Source organism: Oculina patagonica, chromosome 2 (genome assembly GCF_052425735.1).
Source record: "Oculina patagonica isolate OP01 chromosome 2, crgOcupat, whole genome shotgun sequence".
Lineage (NCBI taxonomy): Eukaryota > Metazoa > Cnidaria > Anthozoa > Scleractinia > Oculinidae > Oculina > Oculina patagonica.
This window is the reverse complement of record NC_135759.1, coordinates 41,541,983-41,560,599: the sequence shown is the minus strand read 5'-3', so window position 1 is coordinate 41,560,599 and position 18,617 is coordinate 41,541,983. Positions and strand designations below refer to the sequence as shown.

The 18,617-nt window shown below is 38.6% G+C and overlaps 3 protein-coding genes across 3 annotated transcripts; all 3 read right to left on the bottom strand.

Annotated features, from left to right (window-relative positions):
• Nucleotides 1–1,440: 1,440 nt before the first annotated feature.
• On the bottom strand, nucleotides 1,441–8,620 carry LOC144641650 (trypsin-3-like). Its single transcript, XM_078500694.1, has 8 exons — nucleotides 8,515–8,620; nucleotides 7,787–7,918; nucleotides 6,433–6,671; nucleotides 6,193–6,274; nucleotides 5,340–5,393; nucleotides 4,186–4,378; nucleotides 2,425–2,574; nucleotides 1,441–1,937 (listed from the first exon to the last, which is right to left on the bottom strand). The coding sequence occupies exons 1-8, from the start codon at nucleotides 8,558–8,560 to the stop codon at nucleotides 1,544–1,546; spliced, it is 1,290 nt and encodes a 429-aa protein (XP_078356820.1). The 5' UTR covers nucleotides 8,561–8,620; the 3' UTR covers nucleotides 1,441–1,543.
• Nucleotides 8,621–13,123: 4,503 nt separating this feature from the next.
• LOC144641517 (uncharacterized) lies at nucleotides 13,124–17,484 on the bottom strand. The gene is made up of 2 exons (XM_078500530.1): nucleotides 16,888–17,484; nucleotides 13,124–14,013 (listed from the first exon to the last, which is right to left on the bottom strand). The coding sequence occupies exons 1-2, from the start codon at nucleotides 17,348–17,350 to the stop codon at nucleotides 13,178–13,180; spliced, it is 1,299 nt and encodes a 432-aa protein (XP_078356656.1). The 5' UTR covers nucleotides 17,351–17,484; the 3' UTR covers nucleotides 13,124–13,177.
• On the bottom strand, nucleotides 14,613–16,407 carry LOC144640150 (uncharacterized). The gene is made up of 2 exons (XM_078499371.1): nucleotides 16,159–16,407; nucleotides 14,613–16,057 (listed from the first exon to the last, which is right to left on the bottom strand). Exons 1-2 carry the CDS (start codon nucleotides 16,241–16,243, stop codon nucleotides 14,613–14,615), a joined length of 1,530 nt encoding a protein of 509 aa, XP_078355497.1. The 5' UTR covers nucleotides 16,244–16,407.
• Nucleotides 17,485–18,617: the final 1,133 nt, after the last annotated feature.

Genomic DNA, 18,617 nt, shown 5'->3' with positions numbered 1-18,617 from the left:
TCCCGGGGGAAAAAGACAATATGTAGCTAAGGCAAAGAGGTTAAGCAAAGTCAAAATACAGCCTTTTAAAAGCGAAAAGTTTATTACTGGCCATACTTGAATATTGACTTGAATCCTATGTCAATACCATTGTTCTGACATCAGGAGAAAGGGGGAACATCAGTTTCAAAATTAAGAACTTGATATAAAAATCATTTGAGACACTTGGTAGAGTTCTAAGTTTTAAAAAGTCATGGCCTTCCCCTTAATACAGTTTACAAAGTAATGGCCCTCCCCAAACTGGCGCTCAAAATGAATTGACCCTCCCCCCAAATATAGTGGCCCTCCCCCCCAATAAATAATGACAGGTACCTAATTATTTTAACACATCTAGAGACTCTTTGTACTTTGACACTCGCTTGTGAGACCACATCTTTCATTTGTATTCATATTTATATCTTATTACTTAGCATATCCATTTACCGCCCAAATTCTTTCGCTTTTCACACGTTTTATTTTACATCAGTATATAAGCCTCGCGCGGAATATACTTTCTCTTATCCCTGATGATGCCGTAGATCGGCGAAAGCTTGGATTTTAAACTTTTTTTTCTAACACAGTAGTGTAAGGCCTCAGTAGAACTTTTAACATTTTTAACTGAAAAATTACCAAGGGAACATATCAAAGCCAAACGTAATTATAGCTATTTCCTGATCAAATATAGCTTTCTCATTTATCGAAAAATACGCGAACCACAGCAAAATGGGCAGCCATTTTGCTTTTACGAGGGGGTGGAGGGGGGGGGGGGGGGGGCGATTACTGAAGTATTCTGAAATCAATCTCCATAGCGCGTTAAATAGGCGGATAAAAAAATTTAAGCCAAGAGTGTCAAGGTAAGCTCCAAGGCGAGATCTACCTATCCAGACCGCCGCGGCGAGTCTTTTTGCTCTATAGCACACTAGGGATCGTGTTCAAAGGCTATACTAGGGAAGCTAAGAGTCGAACGACCGAAAACCATAATAACTAATATAAACTGGTTTGATATATTTTGTAATACATAAACAGTGCCCTTGAATCTTGGCTTGCCGATCTATGATGATGACAAGAGGCATTTTGCGTCAATTAGCGATACGAGCTAGCTGATCATAATATACATCACTAGCTAGCACAAAATGGATTCAGAATCGTAAGAGCAGATCAAAATCAGTAAAAAGTAATAATTTGTGCCCCAAAACGTTAATCAAGAGTAAGCCTTCCAAATGACCCCCCCCCCCCAAAAAAAAAAAAATGAATAAGTAAGAGCAATATAACTGTGAAGTGGAGGGCAACGCTTTGGTAAAGAGGCTTATCTTACACCAGGTCGTCTGACAAAGAAAGGAAAAATTCTGGTTAATCTATGTAGAGCCTTTTGTTAGACGCCAGACGTTGTAGGGAGAAGCAAGAAGAATCCATACAACACGGTTCACGTTTGCCCCACTTTTATTTATGATTTACTCAACTGAGAACATCTAGTGCGTCAATCATTTTTTTTCCCCAAAGAACGCTGATTTATTAAGCACATCAATTAATTTTTCTTCATTTCTGACGTGATCCATTGCATCAGATATTTCACTTTGGCGTAGACACCAAACTTCCCAGCAGAGGCACAACCATAACCCCAGCTGGTGGCGCCATGCAAGTAATATCTCCCGCCATTTTCACACACCATCGGTCCCCCACTATCCCCCTGACAGGAGTCAATGCCACCTTGGTCCAGGCCTGCGCAGATCATGGAGTCGTGGATTTTATTAGGATATGCCTTGTCGCAGCGGGCGCGGCTTGCGATCGGCACGGACACCTGTTGGAGATAAGTTGGAGAAGACCCCCCTGAAGCAAGCCTGCCCCATCCGGTAATCCAGCATTTCTCTCCATCTACTGGCGCGTTGACATTGTGTGGTAGACAAGCAAGGTTCACATACCTTAAAGAAGTAGAGAAGAAAATAAGTAAGCGAATGCAACAACTTGTGTGTTTAATTTTTTTTCCTAAGAAAGCTGAACATTCCTGAAGAGCGTCCGAGCTGTTTTCTTATTTTAAGAACCTGTAATGTAAAACTAGGTCAGTGCTAACGCACGGAACTAGGTTTTTGCGTTTTTTGCCTAAGATTTAATAACAAAAGCAGGCCACGGAAGTTTGAGAGGGACCTGTTTGTGTCGGACGATATACAAACACTTTTTTTGATGTGCAAAACGGGACGAATAGGCAGAGTATTAATTATTACACCATGCCGTGTTAAATCCATACTTTTTTAATAGGCAAGTCTAGCTTAAGTAAACGTACACCATAGCAAAGGCGACGGAGAGCCTCCCCCCTGCCTTGCTCCACCGCCTATGCATAGTAAACTGTTGCCTGCGCTAAGCTTTTTGCTTCCTATAACAAGACTAGGGTATATGAGAAAGAATACAGACCTGCCAAGCACAGCAGGTTTTTCCAGTTTCAAGAGAGCGATGTCGTGGCTGTAACTTTTAGGTTTGTGGTATGACGGGTGCGTGATGACTTTCTCCACCCTAAAATCCTGCTCAGTACCAACTGATGATGTACGCTTATGGGCTCCAAGCCTTGAAACAAAACAATAAATTAGCTTGGTGATTAGATCAGTAGGGATACCTTCAGAAAATTTGGAAAAACCGTGGTTATGCCTGACCAGGAGCCCATTACTGGCCTGACCGACTATCCCCACTCAACAGACCCTTGGCCAGACCCTTGACCGGGTCACGTGTCCAGAATGGTTCATCACTTATGTTCTTGAATTGTTCTTACATAGATTCCCAGACGGCGAAAGGAATGGTGTTTGACCGCGATAGACATGGAGGAGAACAGTTTAAAGGGAGCTCAAGGAGAAAAGTCTAACAACCTGAGTAGACGCAGCATCAACTGCAGGAAACAGGATAGACTGGGAATCAGAAAGCCTACATGGAAGATATTACATGGTATAAAATTTATCTCCGAATGTTCAAATCGATTTGAACACAAGAAGATAAATTTCATATCTTCGCGCAACCATGTAATATTTGACAATTATTATTCATTCAAAATATTTCTGTGTTTCTGATTGGCTTTCGATCGCCGGCTAATTCCAGCTATTCGGCTAGCGCCGACCAAATTTGAAAGAAATTCCAGTTATTGGATCGCAACTGTCCAATAATTATTGATTATTGTTAAGTGATTATTCAACAATAATCACTGAGCCTGGGCGAATTATTGTTTTAGTATAATTTTTAGAGGTGATCATCAAGAACTGAAAAAAATAACGAAAGCAAACAAGAAAACAGCAAACACAAGTGTTCGCTTGCATACGATGTAAACCAGTTTAATTCATCGATTACAATTAAAATTTATTAAGTGATGCCTTTAGTTAAAGCAATAAAACGGAACAAAACAACACTATGAGAAAGATAGATGTCCTGTACCTTTGTATGTTTGTTGATGACTTCTAAGCGAATTTGCGAATCCTCTCGAAAATGAGTAGCTCCGGTGAGAAGAGAACTAAATAATGTTTGCTCAATCGATCTGACTGAGTTTCTCATCAATCGCCAAAACCGGCGTTTTTACGATCAAATAAATGCCTTTAGAACCACCTCTTGAAACTATTTTCAATCCAAAAGCCTTGGTAGTCATTCGCAACTATTTCAAATCAAAGAAATTTTCATTCAGCAAAATTGGCCATGTATACTTGCCTGATTTCAAAGGTGGCATAGCTAAGTAAACAAGCCTTCAAAGCTAGAATCACCTCGCGCGGGTGAATAGAGCCTGATAAGCTGAGCTTCTCGACCAATCAGAATGAATCCTTATTGAAGACTACTTGTTTTGTGGAATAATTCTCGCCTCATCAAGAATGCAGCGCTAAATCAGTTCTAAAAAGTATGACAAAACCTTCGCTGATTACCTCAGCGACGAGTTTAATGCGTCTGTTCTCTTATTGACAATGATAATTAGCCGATTAGCGCGCGAGAATTCGCTCAGTTATTGTAAAAATGATTTTTTCGCGCGAAAGGTTTCCTGGTATTTAATTGATGTTTATATAATAAAGCACAATTTCCCACTAGGAGTAGGGAATGGATATATGCTGGTATAGAGTAGGCTATTTTAGAATATCAGACTTATTATAGGTATGTTCATTTGTTTTCCGGTAAATGGATTCGTGTGTATAATAAAACTGCTTGCATTACCTAACAAAGACTGAACCTGCTGACTTTCCCCGGACGCAGTGAGTGGCAGTGACAACCCACCGAGGATCTACCAGAGTTCCTCCACAGTATGGGAATCCCGAGCTGGTCCGTAACATTGCCTGCCAAGGCCAGTCTCCATGCTTAGCAGACGTTCCACCTACTATCCTTGTAGACGGTCGAACACCACAGCCGCCTAAAAAATCAAAACAATAAATCGCCAATTTAATTTAAAAGAATTCACTTTTTCAAGCTCTAGCTGGGCCACAACAACAACAACAACAACAACAACAACAACAACAACAAATGTAAGATTAATGAACAGTGCCTCTGGAGAGGGAATGGTGTAGATTTCTGTCCAGGAAACATAAGTGTCTCCTACACTGCCTTGAATAAGGTTTAAAGTTAATGCTTTGTAATAAGTCCTTTATCGTATTCCATCAGAAATCCGCGAATCTGATTGTTTCTCCCATTGTTTTTTATTCATTGCTTTTTTATACGATCCCGGAAGGGGAAAATATTCTTGATTTTGGCTTAAAAATACATAAAATATAGGTTTTAGGCTGCAATCCTTACGAATTTTTACTAAAACAAGTAGGTTACTCGCCCGCGTTTTCTATGAGCGACAGTCAACTTGGCTGCGCCTTGTTGACTGTTCACTATAAGAACTCAAAGAAAACTCTATCTTGTAGCCAAATTGCTCAATAAAAAACACCCATTTTGACAAATAAAAAAGATGGATAATGTTAAAGCTCGGAAGTGTAAAAGATGTTAAGTTCGTCAGGAAACGATGAACTTAAGTCTTTCCAAAAAAAAACATCCAGTATAAATTAAGACTAAAGAAGGGTCGTTAATGCAGTGAAACCTTCGCTGATGTTAAAATCTTCAGTTTTTAAAACTTTTCATACTGTTCTGTCATGTGGCAAACGATTTACCTGAAGAACTGTTATTAAATAAGCTAGTTTGTCCTCCCTTTCGTTTTAAATAGATCTAGATGCTATGGAAATTTCAGCTTCTAAACCACTCAGAATAAAATCAAAATTATAAAAATTTTGCAATATGATGTGGTCTTTTATTTTTAGTCTCTGGCGCTCCCATCAAACTTTAGGATTAACTTTCCTATTTCAGATTTAGGGAAAATTACACATTGTACTGACCTTGTGGAGGAGCCGGTGTTTGTGGGGGTGGTGGCGTTGGCGGTGCTGGACTACCTGAAATGAAATTTCTATCTGTAACAATTTTTCTCAAACAACTTACAAATATCGTGTTTTTAATTATAATTCTCGAAACCTCGTCAACAAGGTGGAAAGGGAATAAAAGGCAAAATTAATCATCAATCATTTCAACCTGTTTTTACGCAGATTAACGATGCTGATTGGCTGGCTAATGATCTATTGAGCTAAATTTGCAGAATTCAAAGCAAAAGAAATGTTCGGTGGTCCCGTATTCAACTACCCCCGCGCTTTATATATGGCTTACTGGCCAGCCTCTCACGAGCTGGTGTTTTTGTTTTTGTTTGTGTATTTAATGTCCTCAATACGTACAGTAGTGCGAAATACCGTTTCTCAGTTTTTATTAACTCGTTAACAACCTGTTGCGCCAACGTTTGCAAAGGACGACAACCAAATATATTAAATTTATTTACTTTTTAATTGAGAGAAGGTGCAGTACATTTATTCGCGCTTATTTTTTCTCTACAGGTTAAATTGATAACCTTGATAAAATATTCCTTACGACTTCACGCGTTGACGCCTGTTTCATTAACACCGTAACGCTTGGTCCTTTTGCTAAAAGCACTGGGTACACGTATATCCCGGAATTCGGTACTCAGAGAGAATAAACAGGACACCGCACTACAGTCAATATAGAGTTTTTTATGACAGTGACTCAAGATGATTAAAAATAGAACTATAGCTTTTTCAAGCTTTTAAACTGGATGTCATTTAATAACTTACCACATCCATTGCCTCCCCCTCCCCCCTCCCCCTCCTCCTCCTCCTCCTCCTCCACCTCCCCCACAGTTTTCTATTTTGAGCTCGTCGATTGCAATATCGCCTTGCCAATTACTTCCGCGGACACCTTCAAAAACGACCTGTGAATATAATTAAAAATGAAAAGATTGTAAAACAGGACTTTTGTTACGCATGAAGTGATATCATAAATGATATCATATTTATTATAAATGATATAATCGTGCAAAGTAATACAATTTCAAAATGCAATAAGTTATAAAATGACACGATTGCTTACAATTGAACCTCGTTCTTGAACTTTTATGTCAGCCTTGAGCCACTTGTTAGCTTGTTTGCCGGATTTCATGAACTTTTGTTTTCCATTCACATACACTTTCAGTTCACCAACGTGTTCTCCCCACATGTGATAATAGAATGAAATACATGTCGCACCATTTCCCAGAGGAGGCCTGAACTCTAACTTGGCATTGTCTTTTGGCTGGCGAGGACTTGATGTCTCGATGTAGGCGTAATAACCTGTGTAGGAAGAAATGGCAGACTCATGTCAGCTAAAAGGCAGTGGTGTTGTAAAATTTTCAAGTTTCTCAAAATATTCTACACTTTTGCCGGGAGTGAGACTAATGCGCGAGAGTCCATGTTGTTCATTAGACCGGTGTGATTTTTGGTGTCAATCTTTTTGTCACCATACCAAACGATCTCATTAAAAAAATAGTAACCACTAAACGTCATTCTATCCTTGCACGGGGAAATAAGAACTTACAGTTCATCATCATCATCATCATCATCAAAACCTTTATTTACACACGATAGGGTTTAAAGCACAATGCTTGTGGGGTCGTGTATTAAACTAAATATTAAACTAAATATTGACCTTGCTTCCTTCCTAGCTCAGTTGTTAAAGCATCGCACCGGTGTCGCGGATGTTGTGGTTTAGAATCCCGTTCATGCCCTGATTTTTTGCAATTTTTATGATTGTAATTTTACCGGAAGGATATTTTTTTCACTTTACTTTGGTTCTACTTAAGCCTGGTTTCCATATGATCTTAGACGATCGCAGTGGATCGCAGACGATCGCAAAATCACAGAAATTTATTACTGAACCGTGTGATCGCAAAGATCGAAGAGCGAACTGTTTCCATATGATCGCAAAAGATCGCAGACGATCGCAGAAGTGTTGAATGATGGGATCGATTATCAATATTATGGGATAAATTTCGATCGCAATTGATCGCAGTCGATCGCAATTGTGTTTCCATATGATCGCAACGATCGCAGACGATCGCGGGGAATAGAACTTGGTTCTATTTTCTGCGATCGTGTGCGATCGATCGCAGACGATCGCAAACGATCGCAAAAGTGTGTTTCCATATGATCGCAGATCGCAGAACCTACAATTCTGCGATCGTCTGCGATCCTTTGCGATCGTCTGCGATCATATGGAAACCAGGCTTAAGAAACTAGTAAAAAAACTCTTATGTCTGGTATCTTAACTTGAACGTTTACTGCTTAAGGGAGATGATCCATCAGACATTTTTGCAAACAAAAAGCCAAACGATCCCGAAGGAAAAAAAAAGCTTTTGGTTACTGCAACAACAACAACAACAACAACAAAAACAACAACTTGTTCATACCTTGGTCCCTGGCGCCGCTTTCCGGTCCTGTCCCACCAGAAGGAGTGTTTGAATTTCTTCGGCTCCAATCAAATTTGTCGTTTTTACTTTGTATTCCTCCACAGTAATCCTTGTCAAAGTTGCAGTTGAAGCCTAAAAAATAATTGAATGGTATATTAATAACACTACACTCTCAACATTCACAGCATTTATTTTACTCTATTTTTAAAAAGTCTTTGAGAAGAGATCAGTATCGGGCAATTACAAAAAAAAACATCATGTAGCTCGTAGTTATTTGAATCACAGAATGCAATCAGGAATTCTGATTTAGGATCAGGCCGGTCATAAACCCAACGACGCCTAGTCAATTTCTCTGGCTAGCGTACGCCGCCGATGGTCTTTAATCTACGTTTAAGCTGAAAGATACTGGCAGGATATCAGTATACATCACTTTTACTCTCATTTTAGTTAAAGTGTGTTTCAAATGAAATCTTTTTCTTCTCAAAGAAGAGGACCAAGGGCTTCAAAGAATTTCTCCCCAGCGTCTAAAAGATGAAGTGTAAGTTTAAATAGCGATTACAATGTCTTTCAGGAACTAGCACGAATTCTGTATACCGGCCCGTGTGCCATTTATTGCCTCGTCTTATTTTCACATCTGGATAGTTTGAAATGTTTTTCTCAGTCAGTAAAAATGCACATTGAAAATGTCGGCAGAGAATCAACGAGGAATGAAATATCATCAGTCTTACCAGCTCCAAAAGCCACGTTCACAAGCAGTACAATAAACAGCAACATCTTGATGGCCAGTACTGGATTTTGTGATCTTCTTAAGTGAGCATTACCAGTTTATATGCGGCAATTCATTTTAAGTGGGTATTGTTTTAATCTTGTAAATTTTCTTTAGCTTAATGCAACACGCGACTTTGGTTAAACACAAACAGACAGCCATTTCGCGTTATCACAATGACTGCATTAGCCCGTAACAAGCAGAAACAAAAAAGAACTATTAAACAAATTTAAAATATTTAATCATATTGAACTGCTGGTTTGTTATCACAATAAACGTTTTATCATATTTAAAGATAACAAGTACTTTTTTGTGTGTCCCCCAACCTGAATAAGTAACATGTAAGCTCAATTATATGCATTGTTTTATCATTGTGTCAGCACCTCAAGTTTAGTGACTTGCGATATTTTATCAAAAGGAGTTGTTAAACAAATGCAATAAACATCTTTACAGGCTAATAACTAACTTAAGAAAGACAAATGAGAGGTTGTTTAATCATGTCTATAGGTTAACCAGTTTATTTGATCACTCAAGTTTTTTTTGAATTATGTAAAAGCGGTGTTATTCATTCAAACATAATGTAAGATACTATGGGTTTTTCTAGATGTCTAACCTACCTTAAATATACCTTTGTTTCAGATTTTAAACTAGCAAAACAACTCGTACATATTCGGATTCATTATTGTTGCCATGTAATGGTAGATCTTAATGGTTTTTTTTATTATTATTTATTTAAGGGGAAAAAGGTGCTTCAACTTAGTGCAATTTCTCTTTCGAAATCAAGCCCAAAGCAGGAACAAATGAAAGCTGTTGAAACATTGAAATATTACTTGTATTTGTACTTATCATTCGTCAATGAAAACGTTTTGTGATAACAAGTACTACTTTGCACCGTCTTTAAACATGAAACGTTCGAGGAACATGTCAAAGTACGTTTAAACTGAAAACGCCATAAACTGTCAAACAAATGGATTACCAGCTGCACAGATGAAAGAATGACTTTTCCTATTAGCCAATCAGATAGCGCTCGTTATATCTCAATGCGCTACGGTCCAGCTATATAATAATTGAATTTAAATCAGCGTTAAAAGAGTAATTATTAAACTTAACGCGAGTTAAAAGCGTCAATAAACAAGTAAGAGATTTTATAGTCGTTCCTCTATATTTTTTTTTTGTAAAAATGTCCACAATTTCCTATTAAACTGGCTCACCGTTTCCTTTTTAGGAACGGTGTGGCGGTAATTTTCGTAACGTTCATCAGCTTTGTAAATTTGAACTGATCCAGTTTATTTTCTGTAGGAACTATACTTTGGACTGTTAATATCGAGTTAAAAGCATTGACAAAAGGAAGCTATTGAAACAGGATCTGCTAATTTGTCTTCATTGTACCAAACGTTTTAGTTGTGTAAAGCTTAAGATAGCAAGCAGCTGCTTCTTCTAAACAAGAAAGAACTAATTATCAGTAATGAGTTCAGCAGATATTTGCTAGAAAAATGAACAATTAAAAACATTACATAATTGTATAATAAAAGAAGATGTCATGAATTGGGAATCAAATGGGGTAACTGTTTAGATTATAACATGTTCCATAGCTAAATAGCAAGTTTCCCAACCTGTTTAAAGACACACTATTTCATCACCTATTATCAATTTTCGAAAACATCTCAGGGCTTTTTTTTTCCAAGGGAATGAATCAGAAAGAATTTTGCGCTTTATTAATGGCTGGGCTTGCATTTGGAAGGGATTTTACGTCTCAAAAGACTATAAGCTCTAAACATAATTGAACTCTAAAAAAGCTCTACAGTCGTGAAATTAACATCAGAAGTCTGAATTGTTACGATATAAAATGCACTACAAACGGGAAATAAGACTGGCAGGGAACTTATTATCAGTAGAAATTTTGTCTTTTTAAAGAACGCTACAGCTGAATGTAAATAGACGGCGCCTTAGGGCTTTTTTTTCTGGTTGTTTTGCCGAGTATAACATGAAGCTTCGACAGTGTTGCTTATTGGCCATGCACTTTCTTAATGCGATGTAGTTACATTCATTTGAACCATTGTTGTGTGCTGGGTGAAAAATTATTTTTTCGCACGAAACAATTTCAGCTATGTCAATTTGTGGGCTTTTTAGCGTTAAGGTTTCCAAAACTGTTAATTTATTTTTATAATTTATTTAATTATAATTTTTTATAATTTATTTAAACAGAAAGATGTGCATAGTCCAAAAGTACATGTTGCTAACAAAGGAAATGACATTTAAAACGGCAACTTCCAAATAACATAAAAAGCTGTCCAAACACATACATTTCACCGAACTGATCCCTAGCCACTGTGTGGCTAGGGCTTTCCACAAGTTGCTCGATATTTCCTAAAAAGTTGCCCGTAATTTCTCAAAAAGTTGCTCAAAAGTTGCTCCAAAAATCCAAAAATGTTGCTTCTGACAATAAAAGTTGCTCGAAAGTTGCTCCGAAAAAAATCGAAAACGCTGCCTCTAATCACGAGAATTTCTCTAAATATATGCTAATTTCCCTTTGAGATTAAGATTTCTAAGCAGTTTTATGCAATTTTACAGCAGAAGAAGTATCTAAATAACATATTAAGGGGGAAATTTGATTTCCTTAACTGAGAAAAATCGTGAAGATATCAATGACGTCATGTTTGCTGACGAGTTTTGTAATGTTTTTTAAAACATTTCAAAATCGACAGTTGAAAGGTCTTCAGATGTTCCTCGAAAGTCTTCGGCAAACTTCGTAAATCTTTGGAAACGTTCGAATTGCCTTTGAACAACACTCGGATAATCTTCGGAGATCTTCGGTGTGGAAATTGCTCAAAATGCAACAAGTTGCTCGAGAGGAAAAAAGTTTCTCTTAGGGGAAAAAGTTGCTCGAATCATGAAAAGTTGCCAAAAAGTTGCCGAGCAACTTGTGGAAAGCTCTATGTATGGCTAGATATGAAAACACTATTTTAAACTTTAGCAAATTTAACCGACAGATTTTGTATCAAATTTTTCTTGTTCCTTTGGCTTAAAAAAACCGTTATTTTTCGATGAAACATTTTCTCCCTCTAAAACCTCTTCAATTTTTCATGGGACACACGTTCGGATACGGTGATGGTAACCACTAAGTGGAACTCAATACACGATATATACAAACTTAGGTTTATTAAGCTATTTTACAATGTTGTTACCGAGAAAACTCCTGATGAGTCGATCTAACATTTGGTAACGTGAAGACACGGACCCTACAACCTAAGAGGATATAATTAAAAGGCAGTTGTCCCAATATTCTCAACGCTCTTTTTAAAGAACTCAATCTAGTACAGAGGCTATGGAATTTGTTTAAAAAAACCTTATTATTATTATTATTATTATTATTATTATTATTATTATTATTATTATTATTATTATTATTACCTTTTTGGCCAAAACAGTGAAGGCCATAAAATTTCCAATTTTGCATTTTTTGCAATTTGCCTCAAATGTCCTCGATACCATTGGCCAAAACGTTACTAGCCCATATACAGTAGATGGTTGTGATATTTAGAAACTTCAATATCCGCGCGTGTAAGCTCTGTTGCTAGTTTGGTTCCAGAGGATAGAGTACTGCCAGATAATTTGCGAAATTGGTTGGCTTTGCTTTTCCTGCTTGTCCGCGAGGCACAGGGTAGGGCGAACATTTTATCTTGTTCATAAACTCAATTTATTTGGAACGAGACGGGCAAAGCATGGTTCTTACCTGCTTGTGGAATTTCATTTGAATTGGATTACACGTATCGGAGAACCATGCACCAGATTATGATTATGAATATGGGCAAACGAAAACTAAAAATCAAAGTAGTAAAAATTTAAACCAAAAAAATCAACATCATACAATATATCTTGTTCAGAATTTTGATATATGCCCTGTTAATGTCCACGAGATGTTTATACCAAAAAATTATGAAGGCATAATGTTTTTTATATCGATGCATGTTCCTAGAAAAAACGACCTTTGACGCGAGCTTTGCTTGAATAAGATACTTCGAAGGGTTGAGAAGGTTAAAACTCATCAATACACATGACTTGGAGAAAATTGGCCACGCATGTGGCAGTTTTAATTAAATCAATCATCTCTAAGTCATAACAACATATAGAATATCTGAACAGATTATACGAAAATGTAAACGTGGGGCGCCAAAAAACGCCACCACAACAATAAAACAAACAGAAATAAATAACCATTCGAAAAAACGGCTGATAACAGAGAAAAACCTGTTGGTAGGCGAAAAGGGGTGGCGGAGGGAAATATTTTCTAGAGCTCTCGACACTTCAATGGCGAGGAATAAAAGGAAGAATTAAGCGATTGTTTCTGCTTTTACATAGCGGACACCGCCCTAAAATGTTATTGGTTAAACCTTGTACCCGGTACGGAACCTCCCAACGGGTTACCAAATGAACATGCCTCGACATAAATAACATTATGTCTAGACATAATGTTTGGTTACTTGTTTAACGGTATCACTAGGCAAAATTGTCCTTTTTATCCTCGACTCCACTCCACTCCACTCCACTCCACTCCACTCCACTCCACTCCACTCCACTCCACTACACTCCACTCCAGGTCTCAGGCTCAAATTAATACTTCTTATTCACATTTCTGACGTGCACGAATACCAGCCACCTGTTCCTGTATGTCTCGTTAAGCAATAAATTTCGTTTTCAAGTTTGCTAAAACAATGTAATTTTAGTTTTGGTTCAACATGAAGTCCCATCAATCCAGCAGAAAGCACACCGACATCATTGCCGACCATGAGCAAGCTTAGTGCGAACTCGCTACGGCGGAGATCAGGAAGTTGTTCAGAAACTGCATGAACTGAGTTCACGTAAATAGAGCCGGCTGTGAAGCCTTCGGTAAAGCACAAAATTAAAACAATCCAAACGGACGAGAAAAAACGAAACCAAGAGGCCATTAGAAAAAACAAGAGATGGCAGCACTCGATCAAGGTGAGATTCCATGTCTTTTGTACCCGAATGCAAGGGACCATTTTCGGGCAGGCACATGATGCGATCAGGATATGAGACCTTCCCAGGAACTTCCCCAAGTGGTACATCAGCATGTAATACAGATAATGGTCTCTGGGAGAGAACGGTACCCCAGAGAAAGCCAGAGTGGTAATGACAGCGCTGTTTGCGAGATATTCCGCGTAATATGCCAAGAACATGTACGTGATGAAGGGATAGATTTTACTTGCAACTGAGAACATTTCTTTCCACGATAACTCGGGAAATATATTCATTTGAGATTTGCTGTCAGTGTTGGACTCTAGAGGGACGTATTTGATTCTTTGGTGAGATATGTCACTATTTTGTCTCTCTGGAAGATGATCCTTTGGGAGACTGTAGAAAGCGACAAAAAGTAACAGCACAAAAGGGGCAATTATTCCAAATACTGTTCTTGATGCAACACACGCCCATGTCGTCATAGCTAGAAAGATAAAAATTATCAAGAATGAAAATTTAAATAAAAGCCAAAAAATATGCTCGGTTTGTTAAAAATTATGGCAAACATTATGCTAACACAATCGACAAAAGCCTAGAATCAACATGCAAACGCAAGCATAGGGAATGAATATGAATATGGTGCTGTCATTACTAGTAAGGAAGGAAGAGTGTGTTACTTTTCAGTCCAAGTGTGCTGGTTCTCTGTACAGTATTAGTGGTGTCCATTTGCACATCGTTATTCTAAAAAACCAATATTCTAATAAGGCGATCTGTTCATTGTTGTCAATTTCAATAATGAATAAAATGATGGGTCAGTGGATGAGACAGTGTTTTGTTCATCCAAGAACGCTATTATTAAAAATTATTTGATAAAAGTTGACACTGGCTTAAAATATGTACAGGACGTTTCGGCTACTGCTGTAGCCTTCTTCAGCAATATGTAAATTTAAAACGGCGTCCCTGGTGTTATAGGAATAAAAACTAAAAAATGCAGAAAAAGGTGACAAGAAATGTACTGAATAAAATTGGGGGTGGAATTCTATAAATGCGACTAAAAAGGATAGAATAGGGGGTGGTATGCAATTAAAAATTGTTAAGTTTCTTATAAATGTTTGGGAATGCTACGTGTTCATTAATAGCGTTTCCATCTCGGACTGAGTGCCACGCTTCGAGGAAAAGTCTTTGTCTCCAAACTGAAGACCGGTCGATAATGTCTACATTTTCCAGATCAATTTCATGATCGTTGAGCAAATGGTGTTCGGCCAATAGGGAATTTCTGTCCATTGTTGTTATCGCTTTAGCATGTTCTTTGATGCGTGTTTTGAGTGCGCGCGAGGTCTGGCCAATGTAAACACACGCACAGTCTTTGCATTTGATTTTATATACAACACCTTTCGACGACTCTTCGCTGATTTTATCTTTGGGTTTTTTCAAAATATTGGCGATGGAACGGATGGGCTTGTGAGCCACTTTGACGTTAAAACCTTTGAGAACTCTTGAGATTCTTTCAGAAAAACCCTTGGCGTACGGTAGAACAACCAAACCTCGCTGTTCAACAACGTTGGCACCACTTTTTTGTTCGGCATTGGATTGATGACCATTACGAATAAAATTGATAGGATAATTATTCGCTGCCAGCGCTTTCAATACACGATTAGATTCAGATGACACTTCCTCCTCAGTGGATGGGATGTTCTTAGCCCGATCCATAAGAGTGCGTACAACAGAGTGTTTATGTTGCGTATGGTGGTATGAATTGAAGTCTAGATAGCGGTCGGTATGAGTGACTTTTCTGTAAACAGAAACGGCTATCGAACCATCCACTTGCCTCGTTGTCTTAGTGTCCAAGAAAGCGATTGAACCTTCTGTTTCCACTTCGATGGTGAATTTGATGTGCTGGTTAATCGAGTTTAGGTGCGAATGAAATTCATCTACAAATTCTTTTTTCAGACACACATGACTGTCGTCGACATATCTAAACCACCATTTAGGTGGGTGTGGAGCCGAGGAGAGGGCCTTTTCTTCAACGTATTCCATGACCAGATTGGCTAAAATGGCGCTGACTGGTGAACCCATAGGACAGCCAAAAATCTGTTTGTAGTTTGTTCCTTGAAAAACGAAGAAGTTACTGTCAAGAACGAATTCTAAGAGTTTGATAATGTTCTCTACGGATAAATTTGTTCTTTCAGATGACGAAGAGTCAGAATAGAGTCTCTCTTTGACGACTTCCACGGCTAGATTGGACGGGATACAGGTAAACAGAGATACAACGTCGAAAGATACAAAGATCTCGTCAGGATTGACTGTCAAGGTGCGAATCTTCTCCACAAAAGACACACTGTTCTTAACTGTGTATTTGTTGTTCTGAAGAGGTGACAAGATGTTGGCGAGGTGTTTGGATAATTGGTAGGTGGGGGACCCAATGGCGCTTGTGATAGGTCTGAGAGGGACGTCTGCCTTGTGGATTTTAGGAAGCCCGTAAAACGAGGCTGGAATGGCATCGGTACTGTGGAGTTTGTAGGCTTTTCCTCGAAGCGTGGCACTCAGTCCGAGATGGAAACGCTATTAATGAACACGTAGCATTCCCAAACATTTATAAGAAACTTAACAATTTTTAATTGCATACCACCCCCTATTCTATCCTTTTTAGTCGCATTTTTTAGAATTCCACCCCCAATTTTATTCAGTACATTTCTTGTCACCTTTTTCTGCATTTTTTAGTTTTTATTCCTATAACACCAGGGACGCCGTTTTAAATTTACATATTGCTGAAGAAGGCTACAGCAGTAGCCGAAACGTCCTGTACATATTTTAAGCCAGTGTCAACTTTTATCAAATAATTTTTAATCTTAGCATGCCTGGCTACAAACCAGATATTTTTAAAGAACGCTATTGTTCGGCCATTGTTTTTCCTTGACAATATAGGGGTGCATAATTATGTGCTCGTATCTTTTCTTACATGTCGACCAAGGAAATCAATTCTTTACCGGAAAGTCCGTAATTAGTTTTAATCAAACGAAAAAAAACTCGATCGTATGCGCAGCACAAAATTATGAGAGGATATGGCGTTTGCACAAACGAGCTAATTGCTCGGACAGTTGTCTGCCGAGCGTTGGGATTAACAATGAGAGGATCCGTCATCTTCAGCCAGAAAATATGTATTCAACTGCGAACTTGGACATTACACCTTAATAAACTAAGCCAACCTATCATGAATCAACTGACTATCTTTCGACTAAAAGCAATGTTCGGTGATGTCACTAAGTCAAGAGTCTCGCCTTTTGTGAAAATGCGTCTTCATAATAAATGTCATAATGCATGTCAAGTATTCACAGCACTAGAGTTTAAACTCACTTACCTGTATAGAGATACGACCCTAACAAAGATGACATTCCTATTCCAGCAGCAACAGCACTCGCCGCAATATCGTCATAAAACGATGTGAACGCTAAAAACGTAATTTCACCCAATGCACCGGCGCAGCATGCAACACCGACACCAACGAGCCGCCAATGCACGTCGCTTGCAATGATAATTATCACGAGTCCTCCGATGCTTAATAAGGCCACAGTCACGGTTCGTATCAGGTAGGAACAATTTTGAACAAACCACGGACAGGCGACTTTGACTAAAATCTCAGGCAGGGCTGCCGCTAAGATCACGTAAGATGACGCAATGTGACTGCCACTTAGAATATCTTGAGTTGCTGTGTGTATCATTTCTGTGGTTATCATGCTAAGCAAGCCGAAGATGAAAAAGCATACGACAGTTTTCACGGTGTTGGGATGCAAACTTTTCTCTTCTGTGGTTTTGTCTTCCATCCTCAGTGCTATGAGCAGACTATACACGGAAACTATACTATACTTCTGTCAGCTTACAATTGCTTTAAAAGAACAGTCTTGTAAACAACGATCCTTATAACGCCTGAATGCCACTTGGAATAATCTAAATTCAATTTAACTTTTTAATTACGATACGGTTGATCAAGGCCACTTCATCCCGGGGGGGGGGGGACTCCCGTATGAAAGGGACGGGGATGCTCGTCGTCTCGCTTAGGGGTACAAATTTCGGATTTTGGGTCTCGCTTAGGCTGTTCTGGGCAAAATGGCAATATTTTTAGCCTTCAGGGTCTCGTTTAGGGTTGAACACGAAGAAATATACAAATTTAAATCTTCTTTTCAGAATTTTGGTATCTTTTTGGGGTCCAAAATAGCTGGCCACGCCCAGATTGGTCTCTTTTAGGGGTTCTTTTCAAAATCCGACGAGCATCCCCGTCCTTTTAATATGGGAGTCCCCCCCCCGGGCACTTCATATGCTAATGATCACTAGCACAATTAGTGGAATGGAAACTCCCAGGAGACCAGCTTTTCTTTGTGCGAAGAACGAGATCAAATCCTTGTTCGGCAGAATATTTAATTGCCGTTATAACAAATATACCAAATCTTTTTCCTGCTGTAAATAGCCAGTGAATAATGGCGATTATGCTGGGAAACTTTCAATGAAAAATTTCGGGGAAAGAATTCTGAATTGTTACTATTAAAGCGTATCCGCTTTTTTTTTCAAACCATTTCAAAAAAAAGTTCTATAAATTGAGAACTACCCAAACCTGTTTACAACAAACTATTGATGGGGAAACACACGGCTTTGTTAAGCAACATACAGACTGTTTACATGCCATTATCGGCCGCGTGTCTCTCTCTTTGTCTCTCTTTCTCTTTCTGAGGGGTGAATGGCGATCACATCCAGACCGTCCGTTGGGTGCTGTCATCGATGAAACGCCCTGTGAAATTGAATTTATCGCCCAAAGGTTGAGACTCAGGGTTTGATGAATACCCAACTTATAGTAGACAGCCGCCACAAGCAGGCTTTCAAGGTGCAATAAATGATGTAGGTAAGTTCTCATGGAAAGAAATGTACCTGGAAACCAGCATGACCTGCCTCTAGATTGCTACTGCTCGCGGACAAAGGCTACGGGGATATTTTTCTTTTTTTGACCTCTTTCTTTTCTGCAAAAAGTTTGCGAATGCCAAGATATGACAAGCGACGTGGGTGCAAATTCAACTACAAGCTTTCAAAGCGCCGCGTAGG

Excerpts from the sequence above, each read along its gene's own strand:
- LOC144641650 (XM_078500694.1), bottom strand. The coding sequence starts at position 8,560 with ATGTTGCTGTTTATTGTACTGCTTGTGAACGTGGCTTTTGGAGCTG. Across the intron at positions 7,919-8,514 it reads GAACGTGGCTTTTGGAGCTG|GCTTCAACTGCAACTTTGAC; the intron begins GTAAGACTGATG and ends ATTATTTTTTAG. Across the intron at positions 2,575-4,185 it reads GCAGGTTCAGTCTTTGTTAG|GCTTGGAGCCCATAAGCGTA; the intron begins GTAATGCAAGCA and ends TTTTGTTTCAAG.
- LOC144641517 (XM_078500530.1), bottom strand. The coding sequence starts at position 17,350 with ATGGAAGACAAAACCACAGAAGAGAAAAGTTTGCATCCCAACACCGTG. Across the intron at positions 14,014-16,887 it reads AGGGTCGTATCTCTATACAG|CTATGACGACATGGGCGTGT; the intron begins GTAAGTGAGTTT and ends TTATCTTTCTAG.
- LOC144640150 (XM_078499371.1), bottom strand. The coding sequence starts at position 16,243 with ATGCAGAAAAAGGTGACAAGAAATGTACTGAATAAAATTGGGGGTGGA. Across the intron at positions 16,058-16,158 it reads TAAAAAGGATAGAATAGGGG|GAAAAGCCTACAAACTCCAC; the intron begins GTGGTATGCAAT and ends CCACGCTTCGAG.